The 20622-nt window shown below is 31.5% G+C and overlaps 1 protein-coding gene across 1 annotated transcript; it reads left to right on the plus strand.

Annotated features, from left to right (window-relative positions):
- The first annotated feature begins 14750 nt into the window (after positions 1–14750).
- Positions 14751–20326, plus strand: LOC107937033 (THO complex subunit 4D). Its single transcript, XM_041113963.1, has 7 exons — positions 14751–14897; positions 14971–15132; positions 15816–15959; positions 16047–16115; positions 17026–17213; positions 18927–18977; positions 19931–20326. The coding sequence occupies exons 2-7, from the start codon at positions 14980–14982 to the stop codon at positions 20079–20081; spliced, it is 756 nt and encodes a 251-aa protein (XP_040969897.1). The 5' UTR covers positions 14751–14897; positions 14971–14979; the 3' UTR covers positions 20082–20326.
- Positions 20327–20622: the final 296 nt, after the last annotated feature.

Genomic DNA, 20622 nt, shown 5'->3' on the forward strand with positions numbered 1-20622 from the left:
AAATACCTTATTTTATTTTTAATAATACCGACACAACACACAACCCAATACCATGTATAGAAAGGGATTCTCACGCAAACTCGTATGGTCACATTCTCTTCTCTGATTGCTTATTAGCTATATTTATATTTCTAAAAAAATGCTAAAGCTAATCTGTCTGCCGTTACCTTAACGAATGCTAAACCACACAGTCTTTATTTTAAATTATATAATGTGTAGTTAATTCATGCATGAATATCTTTTTCTAGCAATGCAAATATAAACATTTACTAAAATTAATAAATCAAGATTATTTAATAAATGGTATTTATCACTTTTATATTTATTAATCATATTGAAATCTATATAAAAGGATCTTCCTTCTTACATGTCACATACCCAACTATTTCTTTTTCTTTTTTACATTTTAGTTAAATTTAAATTTTAATGTATATATATATATGTTAATTTTTAACATAATTTAGTCCTATATTTTTATAATACTATTAATTATTCCTTACACGTCCCACATGCAACCATTTTTCCTTTCCTTCTTTAATTTTTTCATTTTATAATAAAAAATTAAATTTTAGTTTTCGTCCCTCTAATATGTCTAAACTTGATATTTAATCTATACATTTTAATTTTTAACATAATTTGATTCCTATATTTTTATAATGTTATTAATTAGTCAAAATAGTTGATATAATTAATTGTTTCGTTTAAACATTACATAGTTATATATAGTTTAAATACCATAAGAGTCTTAAAGACCGACACGAGCTTTTCATTTCTTTTAGGTTTGCGTTGCTTTATTTTATTTTATTTTTTACATTATAAGACAATAGTCAAATTTCAATTTTGGCCTCTAGACTATGCTAAAACTAAATAGTAAATCTATATACTTCAAATTTCTTTTTTACATAATTTAGTTCATCCACTTTTATAATGTAATTAGTTAGTCTAAATAATTAATATTATTAACTATTTCAATCAAAATGCTAACATCAATTTTTCTTAAAAAGAATATAATTCTAATAGGAAAAAAAGTTATCTTGACAATTCGAATGTCTTGTTAAGAAAAATCCTAATGAATAATTTCAAGGTTATTTTTATTGTTAAATGACTACTAAGTGATTTTTCTAAAAAAATTCAAAATGTCACACTGGAGAATTTAATGGAAGAATTTCAAAGATGGTAATAACTGTAACACCCATAACCAGTATTCGTCGTCAGAATAGGGTTACAGAGCATTACCAGACTTATTTCATAAACAATCATACATTCCACATGCATTTTCCATTCCCAAATAAAGTCATTCACAATCAATCATACAGTCCCTAATACGAGCCTACGAGGCCCAAATCATGCATTAAAAGTGGTTCGGGACTAAACCGATAACTTAAAAAATTTTTGGAAAACATAAATTTTTTTTCAAAATACAGGGACACACGCCCGTGTGGTCCGGCCGTGTGTCTCACACGGCCAAAGACACACCCGTGTCACAGGCTGTGTGGACATTCGAAATGGGATCGCATGGTCGTGTCCCAGCCCGTGTCTGACCCCATGTAACTCTCTGACTTGGGTCACACGGCCAATCATACACTCGTGTGACTAGTCCGTGTACCCTTCGAAATGGCCTCACACGCACGTGTGCCAGTCCGTGTACTAGGTCGTGCCAAAACTGTAAGCTATACTGACTTATGCCACACGGCCAGGTCACATGCCTATGTGCTGGGCCGTGTGGAGCATACTGACTTGGTTTCTAATTATGTACAAGGGGACACACGGCCGTGTCATCAAACCGTGTGTCACACACGGCTGAGACACACGCCCTTGTTGTAATAGCCCGATTTAGACCCTAATCGGAACGATGGTTTCGGGACCACGAATCCGAGTTAGAAATATACTTAAATATTATTTTTCATATTTATTATATGTGAATTTGCATGTGTGAAAGTTTCGTACGAAAATTTGATTGTTGGTGTGCTTAATTTAATAAAAATGGCTTAATCACGTAAATTGAAAACTTTGTAGTTAATAGCATAAGGGCCAAATTGTTAATGGCTTTGTAAGTTGAAGCATTTAAGTGGCAATTTGACCATATTTAAATGTTATGGACGGTAGTGGCCTTGTGTATAATGGTTTCATAATTTTATTTTAAAGGTTAAAAATGTAAACTTATTAAAATGTTAATATATTAATAAAACATAAAATAAAAGAAAGTCTTCATACTTTTATTTTGCATGACCGAAACTTAAAGAAAAATAAGGTTTAGAAAGCTTTGAATATTCAAAAATTTGGAAGTTAAATCAAGGTATGTTTTTGTTTCGGTTTTTGATAATTTTTACGTTTTTGAGATCGTTGCTTCGAATACTATCCGACCCATGCTCGAATTTCTGATTTTGGTGAATATTTTGAGTTATGGCATTGATGAATATTTGTGTTTTGTGATGTTTGATGATAAATTATGAAAGATATGTTTTGGATTAATATGTTTTGTGTTGGAGTTTTTGATGATTTTGAGTAATTAGGACTAAATTGCAAAAATAATAAATTGAAGGACTAAAATGAAAAATAAATGAAATGTGTGTATTTATATGTGTTAGATGAACATTCGGCATGAAGATTTTGTGTATTTTGTATTTTATGCAATTAGGACTAATTTGTAAAAAGTATGAAAAATTAAGGGTAAAATAGTAATTTGTCCATTTATGTGTTGTTGGATTAAATTGAATGAAATTTTGTTTAAATGAGGTTAATTTGAAATTATATAGATCAAGAACAAAAGAAGTCGGACTTGGATCGGGGAAAAGTAAAAATAGTCGAATAGCCGATTTATAACGTTCGTCGATATCCGAGGTAAGTCTTTAAGCAATTAAACATCATTTATATTGAATGTAACTTGGTTTAATATGCTGTTTTGGAATCTATAGATTCATAAAAGAGCTAGCCGAATGTGTTTAAGCATAGAAATATTGTATTTGAGTTTAATTCGATTGAGTTATATCATTTGAAAGTACGTATAATCTATATGGAATATCTGGAGTTTTTGTTATATGAATTGTGTATAAGACAGCTTTATAATAGTGATATTCGGGCTTTGAGTTGGTAAATTTGATCAGGCTTTATGCCTAGCAGGCTTATTGCCGGTGAATAAAAAAATCAGACCTTGAGTCTAGCAGGCCTTGTGCCGGTGTGTGATTCAGGTTTATGCCTAGTAGGTTTTATACCGGTGATTTATTTTCAAGCCTATGCCTATAAGATTTCAAGTTGATGTGGGAATTGAGCAAGTAAAATTGAGCTAAATGACCTTGTATATTCGGCCACATAAGTATGTACATATGTGATGTTGTATTGGATCTTGAATATTCGGCCATGAAGGTATGCACAAATGTGATTTTATATTTGAATTTGTATATTCGGCCATATAAGTAAGTACATATGTGATGTTAAATTTGATCTTGCATATTCGGCCATATAGGTAAGCACATATGTGCTCTTATATTTGATCTTGTACATTTGGCCAAATGAGTGATGTTGGTATACGAAGTTTAATTTTGTTTTGTGAGTTTGTGTAAATGTGTGGAAGTATATTTGGATATATAATGATATTTGGTTTGGTTTAATTAAGTTGATAATATTATTGAAATGCTTATTTGCTTATGACTTACTAACCTAAGTTAGCTTACTCTGTGTGTTATGTTTATTCTGTTTTATAGATTTTGGATTCAAGTTACAAGCTCGGGGATCGTTAGCAAAGTCTTTCACACTATCGACTATCTTCGATATTTTAATAAGCGAATTTTCGAACCTATGGCATGTATAGACTAGATTATGTTTTGGAATATTGTATTTTGGACTATGTTAAATGTGAGCCATGCGAAAATGGCTTAATTGCTATGCTTGAGTTCGGTGTTGGTTAAATTATAGTTTAAGTTTATTTTGATTATTATGCCGAGTACCATGGTTGATTATAAGTTATGTTATGTGCTTGTATTCGGAAATGATATGGATAAATAGGTTATGTTATGTTTTAATGAATGAAACTTGATTTGATTATTAATGGTTTAAAAATGTTAATGAGATACGTGGATGTTTGAATATGAATTGATTTCGTTGGTATGGTTTGCATGGTAAATGTATGTGTACTTAAAGTGATTTAATGTTATATGAAAGTTGTATAATGTATATGTTAGTACTTTAATTACATTCATAAAAATTGATTGTACATGATATAATGTACAAATGCCGAATATAAGTTAATCAAATTGAGTGATTATGTGTATATGGTTTTGTGGGTTCTATTAATGTATAATTTTGGTATGCTTTTGTACATGGCGTGGCAATGATATATATATATATATATAAATGCATGACTTCTAGATATATATGTATATAATATTCTTTGAACATATGTTTTGGTTATAAAATAAAAATATGCTTAATTATGTGGCTTGTTAATTAACAGAGATCAATAAGTTTGTATAGGTAATTTGGGCAGTCAAATAAGTAAAAGATTAATGTGGTTTTTGTTTAGTTTAAAATAGTACATTATGTGTAAATTTTGTTTTAATCATTGAATAGTTTAATTGGCTAATTTAATGATATATCTGTATATATATATATGAATATGAACTGTGTTAACATGAGAATGTTCGGAATTGTACTTATGTTCTGTAATGCCTTGTTACCCTAGTTCTGCGACGGATATGGGTTAGAGGTGTTACACGTGTCTATGCCCGTGTGGACAAAAATAGACTATTTACCAAGTCATCTTTCTCACCCAAACTTGCATCAACCTAAACATTGTCAAATGACAAAGGCATTCAAAACAATCTTATTCAAGCCTAAAATCATGTTATACCAATATCAACAACTATATTGCTCATAAGATCATGTTTTGCAAATTCAAAACATACAATTTCACATTCACAAATCACCTAAATGGTCACTCTCAAACGTGCATTATTTTGCCTAAAACCACAAGCATACCATATCTTTCAATTCAACAATTTGGTTATCAAAATACCAATCCACAACGAGCATTCACATGTCAATTAACAACCACATAACAAAAGGTCATTTGCACATATATATATACATAACCAAATATACCAAAATAAGTCAAATCACATGGCTATACACATAACCGAAACATACTTCATTTACAAGCCAAATCAATTGGCTAAATCCATTATCAACATATAGATCATATTAACCACAACTCCTATACATGCCATATAACCAAATACATAAGCTCAAAAATACCAAAACGATAGTTGGATAGTGTGATGAGATCTTCGACAACTCCCAATCCGAGCAAGCTTTGAAAATCACTATAAGACACGGAAAGGTAAACAGAGTAAGCTATTAAGCTTAGTAAGCTTGTATGATAAATAAGTAAAACTTACAATTCAAAAACTTAAACATCACATAATGCAATTCAATTTAAATCCAAAATTTAACACATGTTTAATCCAAAAGTTAGACACGAATTCCGTCTATTTTCTCGATTCAACGATTGTATAGTTCACGTAAATACCTGTACTAACTCGTATCAATTTCATACTCCTTTAATTTATCGATATACCCGTTGAACCATTTGGAATAATATTGGATACTAGGGAATCTCGTGCCCTAAGTGCCAATACATAGCCGAAGCTATCTCAATCTCATATCTCATATAATGCTCACTCTCGAGCTATCAACGGGTCTGCTCACACAAGCTGACGGTCAAGACATAGCTACAAGGTCCTGCTTAGACAAGTTGACAAGAATCCGCAACACATGCCAAAAAACTCAGCCACCGGTAGAACGTATGAACCAGCACCCAAAACACATAACCCATAATGACATGTCATTTGTATCCTATCTATTCCTAAGATTCAACCGGGATTTAACATTACCGAATTTTCATCGAACATTTCCGTAAGATAGTATTCATAATTAATTCAATAATAAAACATTTAAAACACAATTACATTAACGCTTATTAACATACGAACTTACCTCGTTTACAAAAATGACATAATAGGATCGACTAGTCCAAAATTTTATCTTTCCCTTGATCAAGTTTTGTATGAGGCTTTTCTTGATCTATATAGTCAAATTCAATCCATTTATTATTTATTCTATTCAATTTAGCCTAAATACATTTTTTACAAATTTACACTTTTACCCCTAAACTTTTGCATTCTTTATAATTTAGTCCTTAGCTCATAAAAATACAAATTCATGCAATTAAGTCCCTACCCATACTAGTCGAATTTCTTTTATTCTATAGTAATCCATATTTTTCATTATTTCACACATCTACCACACAATTTATCACATTTCTCAATTTAATCCCTAATTGATAATTTTATCAAAAATCACTTAACAAATGTTGTTTATCTAACAATAACCATTCATTTTCTATCATCAAACATCAAAATACACACATATTCATCAAAAGAAAAATCCTAAACCTTTAACATTTTCACAAATTAGTCCCTAGGCTAGCTAGATTAAATTACAATGACTCTGAAAACATAGAAATCATTAAAAACAAGACAAAAATCACTCACCAATTGCACACACAAGCTTGGCCGAATGTAAAGGATGAAAATGACTTCTCTTTTCCGTAGTTTCGGTTGAAGATGAAGAAGAAAAAGATGATATCTTGTTTTATTTCATTTATTATAACATTAATTATCAATTACCAAAATTAACCTTAAAAATTATCACAAATTTCAAAATTACCAAGCCATTATCATCTACTAACATATTAATGGGCTATTTACCACATAAGGAGTATAGCTAAAGGCACGTTTAGCTAATAGAATTCAACTTTTACACTTTACGCGATTTAGTCTTTTTTATCAAATTAAGCATTCAAATGATAAAATTTCTTAACGAAATTTTCATACAATATACCATCATGCTGTAGGCCTCAAAATAATAATAAAATAAATATTTTGACCTCAGATTTGTGGTCCCAAAACCACTGTTCTGATTTGACTAAAAACAGGCTGCTACAATAACTACATCTAAATTTTTACTTTCGAAAAGAAGAGGACTATTATAACACCCTTTACTCGGTCCAGTTACCGAACCCAAGCTGCAGGATGCTATAACAGTTAATAGGATCAATCACTTACATTTAACATCCATAATGTTCAATAAATCAACAAATACAAGTCATGGTTCATGCTTATTATGAATTACAAACAAATTTGAGTTTTAATCGAGCTTACAAAAGCTCTTAAGTTGACCTGAGTATAAATAAGGACTAAATTACAAAATTTTAAACAACTAGGAAAAAATCACAAAATAGGGCCATACGGCCGTACGCCTAGCCCATGTTAAAAACTGAGACCGTGTAATCTGGATTCATACGACCGTGTATCTAAGCAGCGTAACTAACTGAGGTCGTATGGACTAAAATATAAAAATCGTACAAACATTCACATGGTCATGTAGTCAAGCCGTATGAGAGACTATGACCATGTTTAACCAAAACCATCAAGATCATATAGAGCACATGGCCATGCAACTTGCCTATGTATAACACACGATCTTGTGTTAGCCTGTGTGTGCCAAAATATGCCTTTTAAATCAAGCCACACAATTGATTCTTACTTAAGCCATAAACAAGCCTTTAACCATTCATTAGACTTGTTCATAATGCATCAAAATATACCTAAAATACAATTTATAAAACCACCGTAAGTGTAGAACCAACATGTCACAATTGGCATCTCAGCTCAACAATTCACAAGCAAGCCATTCATCATTAAACATACCAAATATTCATACCTAACTACCGCCACATGATCATCATTCCAAATGCCAAAATTTCATCAAGCAAAGTTCACCAAAATGACCAAAAACATAAATACCAATTCATGCCACAACAAGCCATTACACATTAAAGCTTAGCATTACACATAATTCACATCAAAATGGCACAAAACATAAATTTCAACTTCACATTTTATAACCATTTACACCTATATACATGCCACTTATAATCGGGTCAAATCTAGCAAAAGAGTTGGTGGATAGTGTGAGCTCCGGAGACAATCAAATCGTCAGCACGTTTTTCGACAATCTACAAAGAAAGAAAATGAAACAAAGGTAAGCTTACTTGAAGCTTAGTAAGTTCATATGAAAATTAACTTAACATACCTTATCGGTATAGCACATTAAGTATTGAAAACAAAAGGCACGACATGTCATATCCTTGGCATCCTTCCATAAGAGAACCAATAAGTTAGTATTTCACATTACAAGATCATGGTATTTAAATTCTTATACATGAATGGCCATACTACTTTATATCATGCCATTCAACCTTGTTACTTATGTAAACTGTAACAGCCTGTTTTTCAGTAGTGTCAGAAACGGAGGTTTTGGGACCACAAATTCGACGAGTGAGTTCGTATAATTAGTATTTAAATTATACGAGTCAATAGTAATTTTTATATTGAATTTTGATTTAAGGAATTTTAACTAATTGAATTAAAAATTACTATAAGTGTTTCAGTTCAAAAGTTAAGTGGTTATTGAAAACGAGGTATTAGGACCTTGTTTCCGTAATTTAAAGCCGTAAATATTTAATATATTTTTATTAAATATTTATAGAGTCGTATTACATGTGAATTGAAGTTTGGTCCGGTAATGATTTATTGCTTAATGACGGTAAAATGATTAAACTGTAAAAGAGGTAAAAGTTAATTACTATAGATTTAAAATAGTAAAGGAACCAAAATGGTAATTTAACCATGGTAAAAAAGTCCAAGCGGAGTGGATATGATTAATCCACTAACTTTTGGGTTATTTGTTCATTTAGTCCTAATTAGTTTAGGTTAAATTGAAATAAAATTTAATTAACTAATAAATTAAAACAATTGAAGGACCAATTGTGCAATTAAACCTTCTTGAATGGTAAATATACCATAGGTGATGAGTGTGGACGGTAATGGGCTTGAAATTGTTAAAATTGAATGGAAATTAAAAGGGTAAAATGGTAATTTAATAATTATACATAATGTAAATAAAATAAAAGCTAAAATAACTATCATATTTTTAATTTTCTTCCTTCAAAAACTGAATAGCCATGGAAGGAGAGGAGCAAGCATTTGGCCAAGCTTAGGGTTCCTCGTTTGACAGGTAAACCTTGTCTATTTTTAGTAATTTTTATGTTTCTAAGCTCGATTTAGCTCGATTTAGCTAACCTGATGTCTAATTTGTAAAACTGTCAAATGTTTTGTATTATGCCATTGATGAGTTATGAACATTCTTGGACTTTTGTGATAGATCATTGAGTTTGGTTGTTAAATAAGACAAGTAATTTTTGGTAATTTTAAGGTTAAAGGACTAAAATGTTAAAGTGGTTAAATTATAAGGACTTGATGTGAAATAACAGCAAGTATGTGCTGAAATAGGGTAGTATATAGTTCGGTTGAACTTAAATTTGATTAAAATTGGTTAAATTGTAAGTTTTGAGCTTAGAGACTAAATTGCACAAAAGTAAAATGTCAGAGGTAATTTTGTAAAAATGTCAAAAAAGACTTAATTGTATAAAATAGTTAATTATGTTGCTAAAAATTGATAGTTGAATGAAATTATTATTTAGATCAAGGACGAGCTGATAATCGAGGAAAAGAGAAGATTACTGAATAGTCTCTAAACTTTCATTATTGTTGCAGTTAGTTTGGTAAATTCGTTCGGTTTAATTTTAGTACATTTTTAAAGATATTATATGAACCTAATTACATAATGTTGGATTATATTGATGTTTGTAAATGAAAATGGAAATAATGAATTAATACAACGCCGATCACTGATTGAGATACTCTGAATTGTTACTGCAAATCAGTCCTGTAAGTTTGCACAATAAAGTAATTGATTAGTTGTTGTTCTGTGAATTATTGAATAATTTAAGTATACTGCATTTAAATTTGCTTGTATAGTAAATATTAACTTGTGGAATTGAATCAAATTGAAATGAAATTATAATTGAGGATAATGATTAGAAGTGAGGAATGAATATAATTGAATTCATGTGACAAAGAAACGCTTAAATGATTATATGATATGTTAGTTATTATTTATGTTACGAATGAAATTAAATTGATTGATATATGGCAATTAGTAAATTGAACTAAATTACATTATTAGTTAATTCAGTGTTATGGCTGATAAATAAGAATTATATGGATGTGTGCTCGTAATGGTGTAATGTAAAGAAAGTTAATTGAAATGGACATGGTATATGACCCATATGAACCTCGTAATACTTGGAACACAAAGGACAGGTCATTAGGGGTTATACAATTTCGGGTGCTAGTCTTAGATGTCCTACCGATGGATAGTCCCTATACTTGAGTCGTTGCTGCAAATTGGTTCTATCAGTTCAATGTTCGTATTATATATATATGGTTATATCTTATTCTTTATTTTTGAATTTACTCTTTTAGCTTCAGTATTATAAGGTTGAATGTTGATTACCAGGAATATATAATAGAACTGAGTTGTTATGGCGGTGTATTATATCGGGCCTTAGGCCTAGCAGGCTTTATGCCGATGTATTGTATCGGGCCTTGAGCCTAACAGGCCTCATGCTGGTGACTTATTGAGCTTTAAGCCTAGCAGGCTTCATGCCATTGTAACGATTCGTATTGGATATTCTTGACTTGAGATATTACTAAATGACGACTTGGAATATGAATTAAACTAGTGTACTGTACAATATTCACTTGCTGTGAGCTGTGATTGACATGAACTTAGTTATTTAATCATATAATTTGATCTGTTATGTTTAAATTTAGTAATATTATCGTTTAATTTAACGAGCTTACTAAGCTTCAAGTAAGCTTACGCCTATTTTGTGTTTGTTTTGTAAATTGCATTTTGTAGTTGGGAGATTGGATCAACCTGAAGAATCACAATATCCCATGGACATTTTTATGGTAGGTTTTGTAAACCTCTTGGCTTATATGGCATGTAATAGGGTAAATAAATATATGAAATGTTTCTAGATATGTGTTGGATTGGTATGACTTGGTCTGGGTTCTTATGAAATTGAAAAAAATGAGATAGCATGATTTTGGCCATTCTTGGGTACAAATGACCTGAGACATAGGCTGTCATACGACCATGTGTCACACACAGGTAACCCCCACAGATGTGTGCCTTGAACTTGTTAGGTACAGTTTTTACATAGGCTGGTACATGGCCTGCGAGATGGCCATATGACCTAACATCGAATTGAAAATGGCCTAGCAGACAACCTACGACAAGGTTGTATAAGGGCATTTCGAATGCTATACGGCATGAGACATGGCCGTGTGAAATTATTTCGAAAGGTACACAGTACGTTACACGGTTGGCCACATGACCATATTCGGAACCACATGGTTTGGGCTATGTCACACGGCCATGTGACCCCTATTTTGAAAATTTTCAATTTTTTCTTGAACTTTCTAATTTGTGTCAAATTGGTCCCTAATTGTTCCTAAACTAATTTTAAGGCCCATAAATGTACGTATTACTCTGATTCAAATTATTATGAAATTTTGTTAATTAAATAGGCAACTTAATGCTATCTATTATTGATTGTTCTAGATTGTACGATAATACGTTGTAACCCTAATCTGATAATAGGTATGGGTTATAGGTGTTACATAAACATATCAATTTAATCCACATTCAAATCATGCTCAATATTGCAACATAATAATAAGTTTCATATTCAATCCTTCTAATTATTACATTTCCGTTTAATTAACATTTTCATTCGGAAAACTATAGTAACTTTTCATCAAATACATGGGGCTACCTTGCTTCCACAAGTTGTAGATTTGATTTATTTAAGTAAACTTTATTCCATGCTACTTAAATAAATCAGTTTAGCCACTCAATGCTACTTAAATAAGTAGACTACAGGAACACATGATAGATCTCGACCATCAATAAAGTATAATGTGATACTGCTCACTCAAGCTGTCAAGAATCCACAACACATGTTGGATCTCAACCATCGCTAAATAATTATCTGATGCTGCTCACTCAAGCTGTCTAGAATCTGCAACACATGCTAGATCTCAACCATCGCTAAATAATGATCCAATGTTGCTCACTCAAGCTATTGAGAATCCCCACTTAAGTTGGATCTTAGTAATCACAGATCATTATATAATAATACGATGTTGCTCACACAAGCTGTCGAGAATCTGTAATTTATGTTGAATCTTAGCCATCGAATAAATCTTTAATCATGATTCTTATTTTTTTTCTTTTTAAAACCCTAATGACTTTCCATTCATATTCAACCCATTTATTAAATTCATACAAGTTTTTTTTATTAATACTACATCATTTCAAACCCTGTAGCCGTATACACACATTTCTCATTTCGAATAACAATTCTCTATACATTTTAAACTTGCAATATCATCATATACATGCTATCCAACTACATACCATTCCTACATCCATTCAATGTCATGAATCTTTTCATATTTATCAAGTATTTCATATTTTACGATTTAATCTATTTGATACCTAAAGTCATTAAATCTACAATTATATATGTATAATTAATATATACAAACACACAATTCAGTGTAATAAGAAAATACAGTAAGTTCCGTACGAATTTACTTGGAAAACAACAACCACAAAGTGTCAATGACTAATCTGCAATTTCTTCTATTTCTCGATTAACTTCTGCTTGGTTTAGTTCCAAATCTATAATAATTCATTATAATTTATCAATTCCAACAGCCTTATAACATCTTAATATATGCATATAACAACTTAACTTCATTTGACACAATTTCCTTAAATTTTTACATTCTATTCAGTTTAGTACTTAAAACTGAAATAGTTATATCTTTCAAATTCAAGCTTCAATTTACAATCTGATTTCAATTTCATCCCTGTACAACCCTCTAAATTCAATAATTATAAAAACTTCTTACTAATTTTGAAATATTTTAGTCTCTATACACAAAATTAACAATTTTTACTTTATAATTTAATCATTTTTCACATCTAAGCATAAATTCTAACAAGATAATCTAGTTTCATCAAACATTCATCAACGGTAGCACTTAGAAATTTTAACAGCTTCGAAAACTAACACCTGGTTAGCTAGATTAAACTACAACGATCTCAAAAAACATAAAATTTACGAAAAACAGACTTTAATTAAGCTTCCATGCAAGAAAACTATTTGTCCGAACCTTGAAGCTTCTCCAACAATGGTGAATCGGTTGGAAAATGAAAAATGATGAAGATGAGAACTTTTCTTTCTTTTGTTAATGTTTTGTTATTTATTTACCTTTTAAACCTTAAATAAATCATAAAATTTAGTAATTTAATGGGCATTAACCGTCCATACTAAACAACCAATGTCTAATTATCATATAAACCCCTTTTCATTTATCGATTAAGCATTTTAGCTAATAAAAATCAATAGCGATTATGTTTTACAATTTTTATGATTTAGTCATTATACCTTAATTAACCAATCAATTACTAAAATTTTTGGACCAAATTTTAATTTACCTATATAACAACTCCATAAATATTTAATAATAATATTTACGGGCTCGATTTACAGAAATAAGGTCCCAATATCTCTTTTTCTAAAACCACTTGAGTTTGGGGTCAAACCACTTGTACTTAGCTAATTGTCTAATTAGCAAAACTTACCTGATCAAAATTTAATAAAACACTATATTCAAGTCGTAAATATTAAAAAATAATATTTACGGGCTCACTCGTTGGAATTGTGACCCTAAAACCACTATTTTTGACACTACTAAAAAATGAGTTGTTACAACTCTCCCCCTTAAGAAATTTTGTCCTCGAAATTTCTACCTAAAAATAGATTAGGGCACCGCACCAGTCTTTCTCAGAGTCCCATATTGCCTCTAATATCCCAAATTGAACTTTCTTTTTCTGCCAAAACATAGAGTATTCCAGAAACACATATTATCAATCCAAAATTCAATATCTTTCTTTTCATAGTAGCTTTCTCAATTTTTTTAAAGCCAATTCACCACCTCTTGATAATTTTGGTTTGATCGTTTGAGCTATCAAATAGTATCTTGATAATTTCACAACTGAGTTGATATCCAGTTAACTTGTGACACAACTCAGTTTATAATTTTATATACTTTGTAAATTATATAAAAATATTAAAAAATAAAAATACAATTATAATAATATTAATTATCCTTTAAATTGTAATTTTATAAAAAAGCTAATATTGAGTTGACTCTTGACATTCGATAATTCATTTTACATAGGCATAATGACTTACTTGGTTTTCTAATTAAAAAAAAATAAAATCATTTTAACCATTCATTTGATTTTTTGCCTATTTTAGTTTTTAAACTTGTGCTATTTGTTAAATTACTCTAAAATAGATAGAAAAGTTAAGTTTATTAACTTTGTTGTTATGGTATTCATGTGGATTACCACATGTATGCTATTTCAACAATTAATTAATTTTTTAAATAAAAAATTTTAAAAAATTAAAAATTATAAAAAATAAAATTAAAAAGTATTAAAAAAATTTTAAATATATTTTTTAAAAAATTAATTCATTATTAATTTAGCATAGACGGCCACGTAAATGCCAAGTTAGTAAAATCAATTAATAGTAATTTTTCATTAATTTTAGAGTGATTTAATAAATAATACAAAATAAAAAATAAAAGAAAGCGAAAAATGGAATGAAGGTTAAAATGTTTTTTTTTTTTTTAAGTTATGAAACCCTTATAAATCTGAATGAAAAACAGATAGATGGTGATTTTTAAAGTTTCTCAATAAATTAGTTTAATATTAATTACCTGTTCCTTTCCCTACCTCCTGAGTCTTGAGTCTGAGCCCAAGTCTTCTCATCTTCCTTAGCTCAGGTAATTTTCTCTTCCTCCTCTTCGATTGAGCAATAAATATCTATTTTACTTTGGTTTTCTGTTTTTGTTTTAGCTTTGTTTCATGCCTACCCCTCTGGATGATATGGTAAATCGAAATAATACCGAGAGAGGCAGACCCCGCCTTAGGCCGCCGCGCCCTGGAAGAATGACTCTCGCTACTCGTCGAGGCCCCCTCGCTGTTAATGCCCGCCCATCCCAACTTTCTATTACTAAGGCATGCTCAAACCTCTGCTTCGCGGACATGATTTAGGATCACATTTTTAATTTACTTTTTATGCCTAGCTTCTTACGTTGATTTATATATTAGGGTTTCTTATTTGGAAACCTCGTTGATATTTCCCAAGGTTTTGGTGCTGCGATTGCTGTCAATGCTAACATTTTTGTGCATTGTTGCTTCATTGAAGCTTTAAATTTCTGATAAGTTGAACCCTTTAGCGTTTCTGGGTTCTGCCATTTTGTCACCTATGTCGCATGCTTGTAACTTACTTAGCGTTTGATGCCTGGCCGCATAGATGGTATTTATGATCTGTTTGTGGATACCCTTATCATGGATTTTTCTTTCTGTGCAAGGTTTCAGTTTTTTTTTCCTGTTCTGTTCTATTAACGGCCTTTTCTCCAGTAGCTTCTTTCTCATCCCTCGGAGCTGGCGTACTCGCCCGTAGTCATTGTATACAACTGATTTAAATGTATTGGAATTAATCCTCAACTCTTATCTCTGCTTAGTAGCTGAACCTACTGATACATTGCTAGATTGCTTTAGCATTTTACTGTACTGGATTCCACTGCTACTACCTTTGCTTTAATGTTCCGTGGGAATTTAGCTGATCATCATTCATGTTGGAGACTGTGATCTTGCTCCTAAGTAATAAGCTGACACATCATGTTCGCTTTTATTAGTCTTCCCACAAAACCAGGAGCTTGCCATGGCAGCATGATTTGTTTGAAGACAGCCTTAGAGCTGCAGGGATATCAGGAGTAGAGGTTGGCACGAAGTTATATGTTTCCAACTTGGATCATGGAGTCACAAATGAAGATATCAGGGTAAAGTGGTTTATCACAAACTTAAGGCTAAAGTACTTTGTGTTAGTATTTTTGGAGAAATACCCTGAAACTTAATCTACATCTCAGGAACTTTTCTCTGAGATTGGAGAGCTGAAAAGGTACTCGGTTCATTACGATAAAAATGGTCGGTCAAGTGTAAGTTTTTTCTTTATACTAATTGCTTCTGATAATTCTATTGCAGTGATTTTTTTAATGCATTTAAGTCCGACATAACAGGATTTGGCTTGTTGCAGTATTGAAAGGACATAAAGTTTTCTTAAAGTAGTCGTAGAAATCTTTGAAAAACTTTAGGATATTTAAACTGTATGAATTGTGCACTTTAATGAATAAAGAATTGATTTAGTTTGATGCTTATAGTAACTACTTGTTGTAAAAACTTTGGCAATTCTATCGCATGAATTGTGCAGATTATTTAGTGAAAACTGTGTTATTTTGTATTCGAAGAAAAGCTCATAGAAACTGCTTGTTGCTTAAATGATAACTCTTGGAATTTTTTTTCTCTATTTCATAGATTTTCAGGCTATTTTCATGTTAACTGAGCTATGCCACTATCTTTCTGTCCTAGATGTAGAAATTGGTGAAAAATCATAGGGAATAATCACTCACAGGAGCCTGGCATGTTTTGCGAGAAGTTCATATTGATGAATAATTGAAGGCTGCTAGCTTTTAATTTTTTTTTTATGCATGTAAGGGTTTTGTTGAAATATATGAAATTTCAGATCTGGATTACACAATTGAGAACTTTGAGTTGTTGATGCAATATTTTTGTTGGGATATCTCTCTTGTTTTCTCTCTTCTGGATCATATTTGGTTGAGGTGGCTATACCACATCCTTCCTCTTGTGCTCCTTGTGCATGTTTGGATGTGTAAAGATGTGCCTAAATCTTGAGGTGGTTTGGTCCTTTGCATGTTTGATGAAATATTTAGACTGGTCCTGTGTCTTTGTATTCTAGTTTATGTTGTCCTAAATGTTTGCCGATTCATGTCTAATATTTTACATGGTTGTTCTTATTTCAGTATCAAAATGTTTGATTGTTGCTTTCAGGGTTCAGCTGAAGTTGTTTATCTTAGAAGAAGTGATGCATTTGCTGCTCTTAAGCGGTACAACAATGTATTGTTGGATGGAAAGCCCATGATAATTGAAATTGTTGGTGCCAATGCAGAAGTCCCTGTTTCAGCTCGTATAAATGTAACTGGAACAAAGGGAAGGAAGAAGAGGACTGTTGTTATGACGTATGTGATTCTATATTCGTTCTTTTTATTTTCTAGTTATGACTGTTATTTCTCATGCGATTCAATGTTTTTCCTTATTTTCTTTCTATATTCTATTTTACCAATAACTTTTTCAGTTCATGTTCTGAACTCATTTCCTGAATGCATATTCATTTCTAGTCAAACATTAGTCTGCTTTTTAAGCCATAATCATTGTTGAAATAAAGCCTGAACCCTCTTTTAGAATATATTAGAAGCTTTCATTTTCGTGCTTATCCTAATTGTTGGTTAAGTTTATGCATGGCAAAAAGGATCATTGAAATTGTCTTAGTTCCTGAATATTCAGATAATAAAAAGAAAGGAAAAAGTAAAAATAATAATAACATTGAGTGTGAATTCTGTCGAATTCCCCTTACTTGATCGAACAACCCAAAATTCCGTTATTTCAACTTCATTAAATGATCTTTCATTATGGCTACTTCTTTATGGTACCAGTTGCTTTATTGAATTTGCTTCATTTCTAATTGTTTGTTTTCTAGTTTTTAAACTCTTTTACATGGATTCATCATTTAGGGTACCATAGCAGTGTCAATGCAATATGCATTTAATACCATATTAGGCACATGGTTTTGGATTTTGACATAAGCCTAAACTAACACCAAATGAAGTAAATGCAGGGGACTTCAGTGGCTGATTATTGGATGTGAAAAACTAGACCCAAAAAACCCCTATCTACAAATTAAGCAATATATATACCCACCCAGCCACCTCAACACTGTGGGATGAAGCATACAAGGAATGATTGTAGGAATATGGAGAGAGAGAGAGAGAGAGAGAGAGAGAGAGAATAAACGGAAATGAATTTCTTTTGAAGAAGAAAGATTAAGAGATAAGAAGATTCTAGATACAAGGACCGGCACACATGGGCTTCTTCTATTTAGTTAGGTCTTGGATTCCATCCCCTACACCCCCCTCAGAAAAAAAAAAAAAAAAGAGAGAAGAGATTATAGACTGTATAACATTGTTATTCTATGTCATAAGGCCACTGAAGACAACAAAAAATCTTGTGAGCTAAGTGTTGGTTTTCGGTCAAGCTAGGTCTTTTACTTTCTTCTACTTGGTCCTTTAAACACTTCTATGGTTTTTCTTCAGTCTAAATCTGTGTGTCAACATTTTTTTTTATTTTCTAATTTTCTGCAGTAGTATTAAAGTCCCTAACAGTTTTTACATGGGTCCTTATGTCTATACTATTTTAGACACTGCTGAATCTTGGAGTCTGTAATTTTCAAGACGAGATAATAACACCACTATATTGGAGACCCAAGATAATGTATTTTTTAAGCTTTTTTTTTTATGTATGTTTAAGAAGGTTGTATTTTGTTGATCCGTAATTTATTTCTTTTTACATACTCAGTATCGACCCATGTTGTTTTATCATATTTATTTATTTGCAATCAACTGGAATGGTTGTTGAAAACTTCTTGGGTAATTTACATATGGGAAAATGAGTACTTCTTTTCCCATCTTCTGATTCATGTCGAGTATTTCTGTATATTTTTACTTTTTAGGTTTTTGCTATACATATGTTTTTTGTTTATAGAGCTATTTCTGCTTTAAGTTTTAAAGTTACTGGTAGTTACATCGATTTATCTCCCGTCTCTTTGTCTATTCCATACTGATTAACTTTTTTTATCTACCATTTTACAACAACTAAACTGACAAGTACTTGTGCAGGTCTGGAGCAGGTCAATCAAGAAGCTCTGCTGGAATTAATCGTGGTCCTAAGTAAGTTTCAGTCAACTTTGACACCTTTATGATGTAGAATTTCTTTTTTCAGTATATTGTAATTGGCATTAAACTTAAATTAATCCAACGTGATAAATAAGTTGCCAATTCCTTCTTTCTTGTAAGATGTTTTGTACAAGCTTATATGTGAATTTTTTTGTGAGTGCGTTGCTTTTATTAAAACCATGAGTAAAAAGGAGGGGAGGGAAAGTATGAGTTTTTCCCTCCCATATTTGGAAGAATTCGATTAAGAGGAAATAAAGGGGCACATCCTGCTTGTTTTCCTCATCGCTATTTTGTTCTTACAAAATGAGAGGAAAATTTTCTTTCCTCTCCCTTTCCTTCCACATTCATTTCTACTACACTGCTAGGTAAATTAGCTTGTTATTTGAGCTTTTCTTTTGCAAGTTATTGGGACTTGCTCTTTTAGATGGCTCTCTTGGAATCTAGGGCTTAACCTAAATGATTCACCCAACTCTCTTAGGAGGTAAATATTTGTAAGGTCTATACTCGGCACTTGCAAATTCTCCTTCTGCAGTTCCTCAGACGCCTTGGCCTCTTTTGAACCAATAAATAAATAACATCCTTAGCCCTTATCTTAACAGTCCTTTCGTTTGCCTCGAGCCTGTCATTTCATATGATTAACAAAATGATTGATTGATTTAACAGCCTTCAAAATTTTCAATGGGTGCGGCAGTATTGTCATGGTTTTTAGGTTGGTTTACCTTAACCATATACCTGCCGCAAAGAAGCTTGCAGTGGTGAAGGTTGTAGATGGAACAATTAACTATGTATCTTGTATGTTGTGTGTTCTTTATGAATTATAGGTGGTGGATGCATATGAACTGATTGAAAGCTTATTTACTTCATCTTTTCGCAGTTGATTTCTTATCGATGATAAATGGTTGTATTTTGGTATTAGCTTTTAATTTACTAGCTGGTTCTTGTTGCAGCCGTCGTGGGGGTATGACTATGAGGAGTGGTCGTGGAGGTGGTCGTGGTAGAGGCCGTGGCCGTGGAAAAAGGAAGCCTTTGGAAAAGTCAGCAGATGATCTTGACAAGGAGCTTGAGAACTATCATGCTGAGGCCATGAACGTTTCCTGAAGCTTAAAACCATATGAATTTACTGAACATTATTATTTTTTTCTTAGCTATCTGTACAAAAATGGTGGTTTTAGTGCTGCATTGTAGTTTTGCCTGTCGACGGTTTGCTTTTTGGTTTAATGATTAGATTTCTTAAGTTTAGTTGGATGGGTTTGTTTTGTTATTTAGGTAGATTTCAAGCTTAGTTATAAGTTAAAATGGAATTTAGAGCTTGGCTTGGCGTAATGTGATTTGCAATTTCAGTACCTTATGCCTGTCCTCGTGTATGCTGCATTTTGGAAGTCGGTACCACAAAATATTTATCCATTAAGGTATTTATTGTTTCCGGTTGCAGGGTAAACTGCTGGTTACAAAATATTTTATTCTTATGAGTGGAGATCGAAGTCTTGGTGACGTAATTAAGGAATGAATGAGATGAGTAATTATTATATTTCATAATTAAAAAAACTAGTTCATTTTCAACTTTTAGGACTTAATTATTAGTTATTGTGGGCACAACGTAAGACTTAAGTCATTTGATTTAATTTTTGCCTAATTAGAA

Source organism: Gossypium hirsutum, chromosome A01, assembly GCF_007990345.1.
Source record: "Gossypium hirsutum isolate 1008001.06 chromosome A01, Gossypium_hirsutum_v2.1, whole genome shotgun sequence".
Classification (NCBI taxonomy): domain Eukaryota; kingdom Viridiplantae; phylum Streptophyta; class Magnoliopsida; order Malvales; family Malvaceae; genus Gossypium; species Gossypium hirsutum.